Raw genomic sequence first — 17,191 nt, forward strand, 5'->3', positions numbered from 1 at the left:
CTTATTTATCTTATACCTGGAAATTTCTGCTTTTTTACCACCTTCTTCCTTTTCTCCCACCCTCCCACTCCCTGCTCCTGGAAGCCACCAGTCTGTTGCCTGTCTTTATGAGTTTTGTTTTGATTCTGTGTCTAAATGAGATTATACAGCATTTGTCTTTCTCTGGGTATTTGACTTAGTGTGATGTTCTCAAGGTCCATTCACCTTGCAACAAATGGCAGGATTTTCTTCTTTTTGTGGCTGAATAATATTCCATTCTGTACACACACAGTTTCTTTAGTCATTCATCTGTTGATGGACCCTTAAGTAGTTTCTATGTTTTGGCTATTATAAATAATACAGCAGTGAACAGGGTGGGGGTGGAGTGAGGGATGTAGATATTAATATCTCTTTGAGATACTGATTTTGTTTTCTTTGGATATATACCCAGAAGTGTGGGTTGCTGGATCATATGATAGTTCTATTTTTAGTTTCAGTATAGGGAGCCTCCATACTTTCCTGTGGTGGCTGCACCAGTTTACATGCCCACCAGTAGTGTACAAGGTTTCTCTTTTCTCTACACTTTTGCAAACACTTGTTATTATGTTTTTGATAATAGCCATTCTAATAGGAATGAAGATCTGATAGTGGTTCTGATTTGCATTTCCCTGCTACTTAGTAATGTGAATCACCTTTTCATGTAGCTGTTGCCAGTTGTATGTCTTCTTTAGAGAAATATTTGTTTAGTTCCTTTCCTAATTTTTAATCAAATTATTATTATTATTATTTTTCCTATTGAGTTGTGTGAGTTAGTTCTCTGTTTTGGATATTAATCCCTTATCAGGTCGGTGGCTTGCAAATATTTTCTCCCACTCAATAGATTGGCTTTTCATTTTGTTGATGGTTTACTTTGCTGTGCAGAAGCTGTTTAGTTTGATGTAGTATATATGCTTTTCATTTTTGATTTTTGTTGCCTTTGCTTTTAATGTCAAATCCAAAAAAATCATAGCCAATTCTGATGTCAAGGAGCTTACCCTATGTGTTTTCTTCTAGGACTTTTATGGTTTCAAGTCTTACATTTTTTAACCCAGTGAGTTGATTTTTATGTGTGGTGTTAGATAAAGTCTAGTTTCATTCTTTTGTATGTGGTTGTCCAGTTTTCTCAATACCATTTATTGAATGGTATTTATTTCTGGGCTCTTTATTCTGTTCCATTGATCTGTGTGTCTGTTTTTATGTTTAGCCCTTTGAAAAATATCTTTGCATATTAATTCAGTTATCACAATAGCTCTAAAAGATAGATACTATAATTTTTTCCCCTCTTTTTACATATGAAGAAACTGAGGCACAGATTGGCTAAGTGACTTACTCAAGATTTCACTGCTTGTAAGAGTGGTACATAACTTGAACCCAGGCAGTCTAGTTTCATAGTCCACATTTTTTCCCACTATGCTATACTGTTAATTCTATAATTAAAGAAAAATTAAGATAATTGGAGTCATTTACCCTAGAGATAAACAGTACTGAATTGAAGTAGAAGAGAGGGATGAATAACAGATACCTCTATGGTATTAGGTTTTATTCACTTTACCTAGGTATTCTCCAGTGGGGTACAAGATTTTCTGTTTCTGTTTTCCTGATTACTATTAATGTGGATATTTTTCTGTGTTTTAATCTTCTATTTAGTTTTTTGGTGACCTTTTTAGTGCCTTTGATGCTTATTGAAGGTAGTTTTCTCCCATTTTTTAGGAATTTTGGCCAACAGCCCCTCAAATCACTTTTAATTATTAGTTTAAAAAAAAATTTTTTTTAGCTGCCTTGGAAAATATTTACTGAACTTTAAATAGATGCTTAAATGCACACTGTCTCAAGGGATAGCTTAAAATTTCCTGGATTTTAAAATAGACAACCAACCCACCCCCTAACCCTGTTTTAATCCTTCTAAAAGAAAGAATATTTTAAAGATCTAATTATAAACCTTCCGAAATTTTATTTTATACTAGGAACATTTATTGGTTACCCAGTGGTTATAACACTGCATTTATTGAGACCCTGCCTTAAATGTGCAGCTCTGTGCTAGAGACTAAAAAAGTTGCTTTTCACTGTTCCTATTCGGTGAGGAAGAAGAAAGTCATATAAATATGAGTTAATATAGATTAGTAAATGTTGTTATGGTATTTTAAATGATACATTGGGAGAGTACAAAGTAGTAGTTATTTTAATACTCCCTGGAAGAATCCGAGAAAACATTTAGAGCAAGTTAATTCTGAATCGAGACTCTTAAAGAAGAGAGAGAGGAGAAGTAGCTTGGAGTCAGAAAGGACCTGATCTCTCTGGAGGCTGTGGTTAGGTATGTGCAGCTACAGAGTGTTGGGAGCTGGAGCCGGGGAGGTAGGAGTTGTAAAGTATTACAAAATGAGGTTGCCAGTTGGTGAAGAACTTTGCCAAAGTTAAGGACTTTGAGTTTTATTTAATATGCAGTAAGGAACCCACAGACCTTTGTAAGCAAAAGAATGATGTAAGTGTGTTTTCTGATAGTAGGGTAGAGGCTGGCTTGGGCAGCCGCTCCGGCAGGAGGTCTGTGCAGCAGTTGAGCCAAAAGACGTAATCTGTGACAGTGGGAAGGAGAGGAGGGGTCTAATTCAGTGAATACGTCTAAAGTGGACTGAAGAGTTTCAGAAACTGATTAGACATATGAGATAAGGAAAAGAAGGTTTTTGGTTGTATTCCCTGGGTTTATTTCTTTTCAACTTGGTTTCTACTGATAATAGAATGGGGCAGTTGAAGGCTACTGTTCTGAACTTTGTGCAGAAGTACTTCGTACTTGTTAACATTTCAGAGATGTTATATCATGAGATTTGTTTATCTTATGTCAAATAAGGGTAAATATGCTTTGATATTTTCCATTTTGTTCTGTTTTATTAAAAAGGGTTGATATCAGTGCACTGAATGTGTGATAACCTGCATTTAAGAAAAACACTGTACTTTGTATTCATGGTTTGTATTATATATTCAGCTTTTTATTTAAAACTATAAATCTGCTTTGTCAACTTTTTTTTTTTTTTGGCTTAGTGTTGTCATTTTTAAAATTCAGTAAGGTTAGTTCTTCTAAGTGCAGTTAGTTATGTTAGCATATTACGGAAGATTTGATATTGTGTGAATTTTTGCTTCCAATTTAGAAAAGAAGCTTCAGAAAGAATATAAAATATAATAGATAACTTATTCATTTGATGTTCATCTTCCTGTTTTTTCCAGTGTGAGAAATTTTAATAGTTATTAAATAAGTTAATATTTAGTATTCTATTTAGTATTTAAATACTGGACATTTAATATTTTATGCATTTAGTATTCTATTTAAAATAATTGAAATTGGTGTTTAAAAATGTAACATATTGTCTTTCAAAGAGAAGTCCCAATGCATGGTGTCTTGGGAATTTTTGCTGTTCTTATAAAAACGCTCTTTTCTCCAGGGAGAGCAGATTCTACATAGTCATTCAGTTACTGTAATATGATAGGACCTAGGTAAGATTTTATTTCAGAGATCACTGAGCCTTATTTTAAGTTATTTTTAAAGTGCCCATATCTAGACATTGAGTAACTCCCATTTTAGTAGTGTAGTCTTAATAACAATTGGGTGAAAAAAATTGTCCTTATATCACTTGGTAAGCGTATTCATGTCATGTCTAGGTCTGACTGCTTTGTGATTCTGGATTATGTTGACTAGAGATACAGCATGTCATCCTTCTTAAGTTGAATTCATTCAGTCTGAATTAAAGCTTATAATGTTATTTTAATCATGACATTTTGTTAATTATCTCCAGTGTTCTAGGCATATAAAATACCGTGTCCTTTAAAAAAACTGTAGTTATATTTAAAGAAGAAGACAAATGTGAATGCAGCCTGGAGGAGATCAATTTCTATAGATAATTTGGTCATTTCATGATACTTCTGCCATTTTGGGAAATCTGAATGAATCTCTTGTTCCTTTAAAAGAAAAAGTTTAGCAAAAATAAGAGCACTGTGATACTGTCATAAGTAAATTAAAATGCCTTACTGATTTAAAGGAATAAGATGCTGTTGTGAGTAGGACATGTTTTCCCCACTGACTGATCAAATGATTTGTCTGACATGATTGGACTTAGGCTTTCTTTTTCTCAAGTTCTTTTGATGAGGATGCCTTCCTATGAAAAGTGCACCGGTCTTTTGTCAAAATGTCTGAGTTACTGTGTTTCCCTGGTAGACTCTCCTACAGCTTTAAAAAGCTTCGTAATTTGTTTCTCCTACTGGACTAAGTTAATTGTGGTATTATTGAAACAAACTTGTAGCTATCAACCAAAACAAAGAACCAATCTGTTCTAAATTCTTTATTTTGAATTTGGAGAAATTTTTTTCCTTTTAAATGTAGAAATCTCATTCATTTTATGAACATTAATATGTAATTTTGAATTTTTGAACATTTTTTAAAAAGTTAGGGTACTTTGATTTACGTGTTAGAATGTACCCATTTTGTTCCAAAATAGGCCATATAAGTTGGATACCCTTTCCAGGAAAACATATCTCCAAAGCCTTTCATTAATTAGCACAGGGATAGAATCGCTGAGGTACTTAATAACTAAATTATTTGGTTTGTTAGTGGTGGGGGTTAAGCATTAAAAAAACAAAGCCTATTTTTCTGATTATTAAAGTAATAATACAAAGCATAAGAGTCAAATTACCAATAATCCTACCATCTGGGAAAAACTGCAAGTAGTATTTTGATGTACTTCTTTCCAGTTGCTCTGGGCATTTTTTGTTTGTTTGACTCTTTGCTATATCTATGCTGGCTGCAGCACTGAGTCAGGTCTAGAACACTGGTCCCTGCCCTCAGTGAATATTACTGCAGTCTAGATGGAGGACAGATACTTGCGCAGATAACTTTAATTTGATATGGTGAATGCTAAGCTAGAAACAGGCAAAAAAAAAAAACAAGTTCAGAGAATTCCTAGAAGATATGAAATCTGAGGTTATTTGTAAATTTCCCATTTATTGCATTTTATATCTTACTTAGATTGATAATATAAGCATTTTACACTTTTCAATCTTCATTATTTTAATAGCCTAGATTCTGTTCCTGTCTCCCTTTTTGGGTTTATTTGTAATAGTTCCTTATTAGAAATAATGCTTAAAGAACATTCTAAAGACCCATTCTCCCAAATGTTGGATTCTTTTTTTCTTTAGCTTTATTGAGATATAATTGATAAATAAAATTCTAATGTATTAAGGTGAAAACATGATGATTTGGTTTATGTGTACATTGTGAAAGGATTCTGATTAGAGTTGATTAACATATCCATTACCTCACTGTTTACTTTTTTTTTTCAGTTGAGAACACTTAAGTTTTATTCTCTTAGCAAATTTCGCTTACACAGTGTTGTTAACTGTAGTCATTGTATTCTACATTAGATTCTAAGACTTAGTCATCTTATAACTGAAAGGTACCCTACCAGCCTCTCTCAGTTTCCCCATCTCTTGGACCCTGACATCTACCATTCAACTCTCTTTGAGTTCAACTCTTGTTTTTTAATTCCACATGTATTATACTGTGCACTATTTGTCTTTCTTTGTCTGGCTCATTTCACTTAGCATAATGCCCTCCAGGTTCATCTGTGTTGTTGCACATGGCAGGATTTCCTTACTGTATAATCTGTTGTGTGTGTGTGTCTTTGGAAAAGTGTTGTTCAGATCATCGTTTGTTTGGACGGTTTTTAGCTGTTGAGTTGTGTAAGTTCTTTATATGTTTTGTGTTATTAACCTCTTATTGGATATATGGTTTGCAGATATTTTCTCCTATTCCATAGATTGTCTTTTCTTTCTTTTTCCTTCTGTCTCTCTCTTTTTAAAATTTTCTTGCCTGTTCAAAAGCTTTTTAGTTTGTGCCACGCTGTGCTCATTTGCTTCAGTCATATCCAGCTGTTTGCATCCTTATGGACTGGAGCCTGCCAGGCTCCTCTGCCAGGATTCCTCTTGCCATGAAGTTCTCCAGGCAAGAATATTGGAGTGGGATGCCATTCCCTCCTCCAGGGGATCTTCCCGACCCAGGGATTGAACCCTTATCTCTTATGTCTCCTGCATTGGCAGACAAGTTCTTTACCACTAGCACCACCTGGAATGCGCTCCATTCATTTATTTTTGCTGTTATTTTTGGATGTCAGCATCCAAAAAATCATTGCAAGACCGATGTCAAGGAGCATATCTGTATATTTATTCTAGAAGTCTTATGGCTTTACATCTTATGTTCAAGTCTTTAATCCATTTTGAGTTCATTTTTGTGTATGGTGTAAGATAGTGGAATACTTTTCTTTTGCCTGTGGCTGTCCAGTTTTCCTAACACCATTTATTGAATAGACTGTCCTTTCCCCTTGTATTTTCTTGGATCCCTTATAGTAAATTAATTCACTGTGTATGCGTGGTTTTAGTTCTGGGCTCTCTATTCAATTCCATTGATCTGTGAATCTTTTTAAATGAGAATACTGTAGTTTTGATTAGTATAGTTTGAAATCAGGAAGTTTGATGCCTCCAGTTTTGTTCTTTTTCAGGTTTGAGTTGGCTATTCAAAGTGTTTTGTGGTTTTAGGATTTTTTTTTCTATATTTCTGTAAAAAAAATGCCTTTGAAATTTTTATAAGGATTGCATTGAATCTGGATTGCTTTGGGTAGTATGAACATTTTAGCAATTTTCTTCTGATTCATGAGCATGAAATATCTTTCCTCTTACTTTTGTCTTCACTTTATTTCATCTCAATGTATTCTAATTTTTGATGTACAGATCTTTTACCTCCTTGGTTTAATTTACTTCTAAGTGTTCTTTTTGATGCAGTTTTAAGTGGGATCGTTTTCTTAATATCTCTTTCCAGTAGTTTGTTAGTATATAGAAACACAACTGATTTTTGTGTATTGATTTCTGTATGCTGTAAGTTTATTGAATTTGCTGATTTGGTTTTTTGGTGGTTTTCTGTATGAAGTATGTCATGTGCAAATAGAGACAGTTTTACTTCTTCCTTTCTGATTTGGATGCCCTTTCTTTCTTTTTCTTGTGTAATTGTAAAAATGCTCTGGCTAGAACTTCCAGTACTTCGTTTAAAGTAAAAGTGGTGAGAGTAGCTATCCTTGTCTTGTTACTGATCTTGCTCCTCAACTGTTCACTGTTGAGTATGGTTAACTGTGGGTAGTTATGTATGGCTTTTATTGTGCTGAAGGATGTTCCCGCTATATCTAATTTGTTAAGAGTTTTATCTTGAAAGGATATTGAATATTGTCAAATACTTTTCCTACATCTGTTGAATTTATATAGATTTCTGTGCTTTATGTTGTTAATGTGGTATATCACTTTTATTGATTTGCACACGTTGAACCATACTTGCATCTTTGAAATAGATCTCATTTGACCATGGTGTTTGGTCCTTTTGATGTACTGTTGAATTAGGTTTGCTATTATTTTGTTGAAGATATTTGTATCTATGTTATTGGGGATAATAGCCTGTGATTTTCTTGTAGTGTTCTTCATCTGTCTTCAGTATAGGGTAACAGTGGTTTCTTAAAGAGCTTGGAATTGTTCTCTCCCTTTCCATTTTTTTGAAGAGTGTGAGAAGAATTGGTATTAATTATTTAAATGGTAGGATAACTCAATGAAACGATTCGGTCCTGAATACATCTTTGTTGAAAGATTTTCGATTATTGATCTCTAGTAATCAATCTGTTCAGATTTTCTATTTCTTCATGGTTTAGTCTTGGTGGGTTGTATGTTTCTAGGAGTTTATTCATTTTTTCTAAGTTGTCCAGTTTGTTGGCTTATGATTGTTCATAGCAGTTTCTTATAATCGTTTGTATTTCTGTGTGAGCAGTTGTAATGTCTCCTTTTCATTTCTGATTGTATTTGAGGCTTTTGTTTTTTCCATAGTCGTTCAGTTGTCAGCTTTATCTTTTCAAAATAGCTTTTAGTTTCATTGATCTTTTCAGTTGCCTTCTTTATTTCTTTTATTTCCACTCTGATTCTTATTAGTTCCTTGCTGCTTTAAACTTTTTTTTTTTTTCCCCTGCATTGCGCGGCTTGTGGGATCTCAATGCCCTGACCAGAGATTGAACTTGGGCCATGGCAGTGAAAGCCTAGAATCCTAAATTAGTTCCTTCCTTCTGCTAACTTTGGTGTTTGTTCTTCTTCTGGCTCCTTAAGGTATAAAGTTAGATTGTTCATTTGAGCTTTCTTAATGTTGGCATTTATCACTATAAATTTCCCTCTTAGAACTGCTTTTGCATTCCATAAGCTTTGGTATGTTGTGTTTCCATCTTTTGTCTCAAGATATTTTTTGATTTCCATTTTGACTCATTGTAATTTAGGAGCATGTTGTTTAATCACCACATATTTGTGAGCTTTCTGTTTTCTTCTTTAAATTATTTCATACCATTATCATTGGAAAAGATGGCTTGATATGTTCTAAATCTTCTTAAATGTAGTGAGACTTGTTTTGTGGCATAAGGCATGATCTCTCCTGGAGAGTGTTTTATGTGCACTGGAGGAAAAAAAATATTTATATTCTCCTTCTAGCTCTATATATCTTAAAGAAGAGATTTATTATAAGGAATTTATTCATGTGATTATGGAGGCTGGCAAGACCCAAGATCTGCAGTCTGAGTCAGCAAGGTGGAGACCCAGGGAAGTCAATGGTTTACTTCCAAGTTGAATTTGAAGGCCTGAGAACTGGGAGAGCTGATGATGGAATTTCATTCTGAAGGCTGAAAGGCCTGAAGTCCCAGAAGAGCTGATGTTTCACTTCCAGTCCAAAAGACAGGGTAAAGCCAGGGTTCTGTTTTGAAGACCTTCAGGCAGGAAGAATTCTTTCTTTATTGGGGGTGTTTGAGCCTTTTGTTCTATTAAGACCTTCAGCCAGTTTGATGAAGTCCTTCCACATAATGCAGGGCAATCTGCTTTGCTCAGTCTACAATTTAAATAGATCAAAAATAGTCTCATAGAAACATCCCAATATAAGGACATCTCATTGTCCAGTTATGTTGACATATACAGTTAATCATCAAACGTATTAATATATGTTTGATGTTGTTTGAGAGTTTTCAACCATATAGGGGAATTCCCTAGCAGTCCAGTGGTTAGAACTCCAGGCTTTCATTGCCAAGGGCCTGGGTTCAATCCCTGGTCAGGGAACTAAGATCTCACAAGTCAAGCAGCATGCCTCCCCACCCCGCCCCCCCAAGAAAAAATATACAAATAAACCTCTCACTGAGTCCAAGCTCATATAACTAGCCAGTAAATTAAGAGATGAGTTTTTGAGGCAAGGAGTAGTGACTTTATTTGGAAAGCCAGCAAACAGATGATGGTAGGCTCCTGCCCCAAAGAATCCTCTTGCCTGAGTTGGAATTCAGGCTTCTTTTATAGCCAGTGGGGAGGGAGTCAAGTCAGACATTTCCTGGTTCTCATCAGCTTCTGGGGTTTTCCCTAGTGGCTGAGCAGTAAAGAACCCACTCAAGAGATATGGGTTCTATCCCTGGGTTGGGAAGATCCCCTGGAGAAGGAAATGGCAACCCACTCCAGTATTCTTGCCTGGAAAATCTCATGGACACAGGAGCCTGGTGGGCTTCAGTCCATGGCATCGCAAAGAGCCAGACACGACTGAGGGACTAAACAACAACAACATCAACCTCTGGAGGGGATGTGTTAGGTGGGCCTGGCCTGGATGTTTCCTGTGAGCTGAACAGAGGTTTGTTTTTACCTTCATGCTCATTGTCTGGGAGGTTTCCCAGAGATGGGTCATTATAATGTGTGTATAGCTTATAGGCAACCTCCCTTTAGTGATTAACTTGTAATAGAATATAAAAGGTTCTTTGTTATTAAAAACTGAGACTGTTTATTCTGGAAAAAGAAATCCAAAAAGTTACTGGTATTGGTAGTCCACAGAAAATTTCGATAATGCTGCCATAAATTTTCAGATTTAGAGCAGCAGTACTCGCTGGTATGTGCTCTAGGATGAACTAGAATTTCTTCGGAATAAAGGAATGAATGAATGTGCTGGCTAGCGTTACTCATTTTGAATCAGCTGAATTTTAGAGAATATTTACAAATTAGAATAATTTTTTTTTTTACTCTAGATCAGGGATCTGCAAATTATGACCTGTCAAATCTAGCTTGTCATCATTTTTGTAAAGTTTTATTGTAACACAGCCACACCTGGTCTGTTGTCTACTACTGCCTTTATAACAGTGGTGACAGTTTTGATAGAGATCAGATGGCTTGCAAAGGTGGAAATATTTACTCACTGACCTTTTACAGAAAAAGTTTTTTTGAGCCGTTCTTCCTGGTAATAGTTAATGATTTAAGCTAGGAACATCTTCCTAGCTTCTGATGATAATACTGTATCATTACTGGTGGGTTTTTTCTTTCTTTCTTTTTTTAAACCCCCATTAACTGGTGTGTGTGTGTGTGTACATGGGATGGGGGAGATTATATCCTTTGTGTATACAGTTGGTTTCCTTGGGTCAAGATTTGTTAACAACAAATGGAGTGGAGTTGTTGTGGGCTAAATATGTAACACTATACTATTGAAAATAGTTACATTGTCTAAAAACAAGTGTATTTACTTTATTTCAGGGGTCTTAACGCAGCTTTTATAAAATTGTTGACTAGGAATCTGTTGAATTTACATATCTTGCTCTGTAGCTGGTTCCTTTCAGAATCAAATGCTGATGTAATCTGCAAATGAGTATAAGTAATCAGCATTTTTTTCTTAAGATGATAGTGTGTAATCAGCATCATTATCATCCCTAGTGACAGAGTAAATGTTTCTGTATTTGTTTCTTTAGTAAAACATTGTAGTTAGTATCAACATTTAGATGTGGAGCTCCCTGAAAGCTCCTTTTTCTGCATGTGTAAATGTACAATTCTTCTGCAGCCATGGAAACATACTATATAAGCAGCTATATAAATGCTTTTCTCCCATACATACTTAACATTTTGGATGTCACTACATGTTAAAAAAATAGGTCATTAAAATTATTTTTAGCACTTAAATAGTATCAACTAACTTACAGATTGTATTTTGTTTCTAGGTGTTTATTTTTTTATTTAAAGAAGTACTGTCCTTGTGCTTATATATTTTTATACTTTTCTGTTATTTCTTTATAAAAATTCCTACCAGGAGGTCTTATGTTGAAACTTAGGTACATGTTGAAATTGAGATACCTGTTTTCAGATGCCCTAATTTTGAAACGCTCTGTCAATTTATGTACCCATAAAAGTATGTGGACTTTCCCTGCACTTTGACATTGATATTTCAAATATTTGCCAATGGTATTTAATGTTATAGATGATTTAAAAGCCTAAAAATAAGAGCATTGTTGTCTTTTTCATTTCATTATTAGTAAGGTTGGACATCTTTTCATATTTTTATTTGCCATTTCCATGTACTTCCAGCCTATTTATGCTTTCATCTGCGTGTTAAGTCACTTCAGTCATGTCTGCCTCTTTGTGACTCTATAGACTGTAGCCCTCCAGGCTCCTCTGTCCATGGATGGAATTCTCCAGGCAAGAATACTGAAATAGGTTGCCATGTTCTACTGCAGGGGATCTTCCCTACCCAGGGATCGAACCTGCGTCTCTTACGTTTCCTGCATTGGCAGGAGGGTTCTTTACCACTAGCGCCACCTGGGAAGCCCATGTTCTTTCCTGAGTATTCCTAAAAAAATATTTCTCCAACTAATAGGTTTGCACTTGGGAGAGAAAATAGTGGGCTGTTTTTCCTTTTTGATAATGGTTTAGATAGAACTTGGAGTTCATTTAAATGGAATACTGTTAATACCCGAGGAACTGTTTAAAGGAAGGATGTTTGGTGCAGATAATAGACAGATGACAGTAGAGTACCTTTGGTGACAGAATGCCTTCACTTGGTGCTTTAATATGTGAGTGCCTAATCAGATGAATTAAGATAAACCCAGTTTTGAGATTGATGTAGAATCTACAAAGTTTTCACTTGTTCTGGATCTCAAAGCTGGTGGAAATGTTTCTTTGGCTACCATTTTTTAAACTTGAGTTAATTCAAACTTAATTTATAAATTGCATATAAAGAGAAAATAAAATAATTTGATACAGTATTTTATTAAAATTAAAGCTTTAGTGTTGGGGTTAATATGGTAGAAAATAGATTGAGGTCTGGTTTTATTATTAACCTCTTTATATGTTTTGATATTAATATAGAGAATGTCTATTTTAAATGTGGTAAAATAATGGTGATTAATTGTGTGGATATTTGTGATTCTTATGTTTATTAAACTGCTAGAAAGTTCTTCTTGCCTGCCAATTTCAGTAGCATGTAACATGATGATTCTGTAAGGGTGTCTTATTTCACATCATGATGATAAGTGCCTTCTCATTTCTCCTTTACTTGGAAGCAACTGCAATTGCAAACATAAAACCCAATGGGAGCATTATAATTATGTGATAATAAGTCTGCTTTAAGGTAGCTATTCAGGTCATCTCTAATGTGCTTATTACTTTTTAAGGGTATAATTGAAATGAAGTCTCAAAATTCTTGTACAGAACCACAAATAAGTCTATAGTCTTCAATTTTAGAGTCACTATGTTGACCATTAATAAAGATATGTACTGCTATAGCTTTTGTGTAAAATTCAAGATTTAAAATTGCTTTCAAATTACTGTAAACATTTTTCAGTGCTTATCCTTTATTTCTGTTCCTAATTGTTCACAAGCTAGTAGTAAATAGTTCACAGATTGACCCTGGTCCATGGCATATTTTGAGACATTGTAGACGGTAAAAGAAGGAATAAACAGGAAGGTAAAATGATGGATAAATCAGGTAAAAGGCAAATGTCAGTTAAGTAAAAATGGGCAAATAAGTGAAAATGAAGTTTAAGAGAACATTGAAAAGTGATAAATTAGCTGAACAGTGAAGATTTATTGTAACTCAAAAGGGAAAATTAAGAGCCAGGAAATGCTCTGGTGTTAAAAACTTTTATTGAAGATAACTAAAGAAATAGAATCAATTAAAGTAAGCAAAATAGTTTTAAATTTTAAGTGGTTAGGATATAGTAGTAGAAAATAGATTGTTTTGACTTTCCAGCTTCCCTAGTAGCTCAGCTGGTAAAGAATCTGCCTGCAATGCAGGAGACCCTGGTTTGATTGCTGTGTCGGGAAGATCCTGTGGAGAAAGGATAGGCTAACCACTCCAGTATTCTTGGGCTTCCCTGATGGCTCAGCTGGTAAAGATTCTGCCTGCAATGCAGGAGACCTGGGATTGATCCCTGGTTTGGGAAGATCCCTGGGAGAAGGGAACAGCTAACCACTCCAGTATTCTTGCCTAGAGAATTCCACGGACTGTGTAGTCCATGGACTCAGAAAGAGTCGGACATGACTGAGTGACTTTCACTTTGACTTTCCACAAGCTCATTCTACATGTATTGTCATGCAATATGCTTTGATTAGATTTTTCCTGAGTCCCAGTTCTCAGCTAATGTCTGTGTATGGGATCACAGATGCCTACCTATCAAATATTACAGAGCACAGTGCTGACATTTCCAGACAGATTGATGATAGAGTTGACATTTTACATCAGACAGTAGTTCTGTGTTTAAAAGTTCAGTATCTGTAAGCAGAAATCAGTTATCTTCAGCCAAAGAAAGCTGCTAAGTCAGCATCGAATTTGTGTATGTGTGATAAGTAAGTTTATTTGGTGACTCATAGATGTTACTGATCTATTTATTTTTGGCAGAAAATAAGCTTTTTATCTTATTTGTGTTTTTTTTTTTAACAAGGCCAAAAGATGTCTTCTACCTACTCATAGACATTATAAATTTATTAACTTTTTGCATATTTTCCTTTGTAGGCCCAGATTATTCTTCAGCAGCATGGTTACCTGGTAATGAATCATTGTGGCAGGCCACAACTGTTCCATCTAATCAGCGAAATAGCCATATCAGGAGACATAGTATAGCTTCTGACAGTGGTGATACTGGCATTGGAACTTCCTGTTCTGACAGCGTGGAAGGTGAGCTAAATTCTGACTGGTTAGACATGAAGCTGTGTAGAATGTTTGTAATTGAGAAAATGCAAGGGACATGTCTTATTGTTCCAAACTAAAAAATTATAATGTTTGAATATTTAGTAATGTTCAGTGTTGTTGTATATCAAATGAAGTTGTTCTTCTGATCAGATTAGATTTTCCTTCCTTTATTTTTAAACTTTTTATTTTGAAATAATTGTAGATTCGCATGTGATTTAAAGAAATGGTACAGAGATTCTAATGCAACCTTTATCTCATTGCTCCCCCACCCCTTGGTTTCTTGCAAAACTGCACTTCAGGATCACAACATTGATATAGTCAAAATACAGAACATTTCTCTCACCACAGTATACCTTATTCTGTTCATACCCACTTCCCCTTCCCCCTCTTCTTAACTCTTAGAAACCACTAATCTATTCTCCGTTTCTGTAATTTTGTTTGTCATTTCAAGCATACCCTATAAATTGTACCATACAGTATGTAACTCTTTGGAATTGGCTTTTTCTCTCTGAAGATTCATCCAGGTTGTTGTGTGCATTAATAGTTTCTTTCTTTTTATAGCAATGGTGGTATTGGATAGACCACATTTTGCCTAACCATTAAACCATTGAAAGACATCTGGGTTGTTTACAGTTTTGGGCTTTAGAAATAAAGCTGCTATAAACATTCATGTATAAGTTTTGATGTGAACATACGTCTTCATTTCTCTGTGGTCAGTGTCTAAGAGTGTGGCTGCTGGTCGTATGGGAGTTGCATGTTTAGTTTTTAAAGAAACTGTCACACTGTTTTCCAGAGTGACTTCTATGTTTCCATCAGCAATGTAAATAGATAGTATGGGTAATCAAACTTTCTCTTCAGCCTTGCTAGCCCTTGGTGATTTTTATTTATTTGTTTTTTCTTTGGTTTTTAAATTTTAGGTTTTCTGATAGGAATGTAGTGATATCTCATTTTGGTTTCAATTCTCATTTTTTTAAAGATTAATAATGTTGAACATTTTTTCACAGATGTTTATTTGCCATCTATCTGTTCTGTTTATTGAAATGTTCTTCTTGTCTTTTGCCTGTATTCTAGTTGGATTGTCTGTGTTTTAATTGCTGAGTTTTGAGCATTCTTTGTGTATTTCAGACACTAATCCTTTGTTGGCTATTTGATTTGTAAACATTTTTTTCCGGTCTGGCTTGTCTTTCATCCTCGTAACCGTGTCTCTTGCAGAGCAACAGTTCTTAAGCTTGTAAATCCAGTGTATCAGTTTTTGCCTGTATAGATTGTGCTTTTGGGATCAAGGCTAGGAACTCTTTGTTTAGTCCCAGATCTTGAATATTTTACTTTTCTCTCTTTTTTTTTCCCTAAAAATTTAATCATTTTATGTTCTGTAAGTCTGTGGTCCGTTTTGAGTTAATATTTTTACAATGTGTATATGCTTGGGTGTTCCTGAGACCACTCTTAGACTCAGTTATTTGGTGGAACTCAGAAAAGCTATTATGCTAGTGGTTATAGTTTTTTACAGCAAAAGGATACTGATTTAAATTAGCAACAGAGGAGCAAAGGGCAGAAAACACTAGGTCCAAACGCTTAGTTGTCCTCTCAGTGGAGTTGTGTGGACGGTGATCAATTCTGTCAGCAGTGTTGTGTAAGATCACACACAGCAGCAAGGCCGTCCAGCCCTTGGTATTCAGGACTTTTACTGTGTGTAGGTTATATTGATATGGTTGGATGCCTGTATGCATGACCTTAGTTTCCAGCCTTTGAGAAGTCAAGCTGACCTTACATGGTTCAAGGCTCCTACCATAAATCACATTATTAGCACAGACTATATGCTTGGAGTTACCCAAGGTCCCCAGGTAAACAAAGACACTCTTATTAGGCAGGATGTTTCAAAGATTCAGAGGTTACATCTTAGGAGCCAGACAAGGGCCAAACCTTTCTTGGAATGTGCAGTGTGTGGAAAACCCAGATATGCTGATCCTTACTGCACAGTGTGAGATTTAGGTTGAGGTTTCTTTTCTTTGCCTAATAAATCTTGAAACCAGAATAATATCCACTTTATTTTTTTTTCAAAATTGTTTTAGCTGTTCTAGTTGTTTTGTTTTTCTCTGTAAGTTTTAAATAAGTTTGACTATACAAAAAGTCTTGCTGGGAATTTAATAGAAATTGTGTTGTCCATATATCAGTTTGGGGAGAGTTGCCATCTTTACTCTGTTGAGTCTGCTAATCCATTAACATGGTATGTTTTCCCATTTATTTAGATCTTATTTCATTCACCAGTGTTGTGTAGTTTTCAACATACATGTCCAGTACATGGTTTTTCAGATTTACAGCTAAGTATTAAGTATTTCATTCTTGGGATAGTGATTGTAAATGGCATTTTATAGTCCAAGTTTGGCACCAATATGTTAATTGTATATGACGAGATTGCTGAACTCACTCTTTCGTTCTCAGAGTGTTTTTTGGGGGTATATTTCTTGGAATTTTCTCTGTAGATAGTTAGGTCATCTGTGAGTAGGAGTATTTTTCCTTTTGATATCAGGATAATACTAGCTTTCTAAAATGAATTGGGAAGTGTTTCCTTTATTTTTCTGGAAGAGATTGTATAGAGTGGTTTTAATTCTTCTTTAAATGTTTAGTAGAATTCTTCAGTGACACCATCTGGGCCTAGAAATTTATTTATTTATTTTTAATATTAATAGCTGAAAATCATGAATTAAGGTTTCCTTAATAGTTGTTGTTCTTCAGCCACTCAGTCGTGTCCAACTCTGACCCCGTGGACTGCAGCACGCCAGGCTTCCCTGTCCTTCACTGTCTCCCAGAGTTTGCTCAAACTCATGTCCATTGTGTCAGTGATGCTATCCAACCATCTCATCCTCTGTCACCCTCTTCTCCTCTTTCCCTCAGTCTTTCCCAGAATCAGGGTCTTCTCCAGTGGGTCAGCTCTTTGCATCAGGTGGCCAAAGTAGTGAAGCTTCAGCCTCAGCATCAGTCCCGTATATACTTTGTAATTGGCTTTTTTTTTTTTTTAAACTCTGTATTGGAGTTCTAAAAAAGAATTTTGTTTTCTTTTTTCATTGTGACATGAGTCATATAAGCTAATCCATATTACCCAAGGCTCCTAGAATTGCTCTGTTCTCCAAGGAAATCCAGCCATTGAGATAAGCC

The 17,191-nt window shown here is 35.2% G+C and overlaps 1 protein-coding gene across 2 annotated transcripts in view; it reads left to right on the plus strand.

Moving 5' to 3' along the window:
* CEP85L (centrosomal protein 85 like) overlaps positions 1 to 17,191 on the plus strand; it is a 143,645-nt gene that overhangs the window by 18,646 nt on the left and 107,808 nt on the right. For both annotated transcript variants that reach the window (XM_043439699.1, XM_043439698.1), the window contains exon 2: positions 13,862 to 14,023. Coding sequence is in view for 1 of the 2 variants with exons in the window: in XM_043439698.1 (XP_043295633.1) it covers positions 13,862 to 14,023 (162 nt within the window). In the remaining variant the exon portion in view is untranslated. The remainder of the gene's footprint in view (positions 1 to 13,861; positions 14,024 to 17,191) is intronic.

Source organism: Cervus canadensis, chromosome 20 (genome assembly GCF_019320065.1).
Source record: "Cervus canadensis isolate Bull #8, Minnesota chromosome 20, ASM1932006v1, whole genome shotgun sequence".
Classification (NCBI taxonomy): domain Eukaryota; kingdom Metazoa; phylum Chordata; class Mammalia; order Artiodactyla; family Cervidae; genus Cervus; species Cervus canadensis.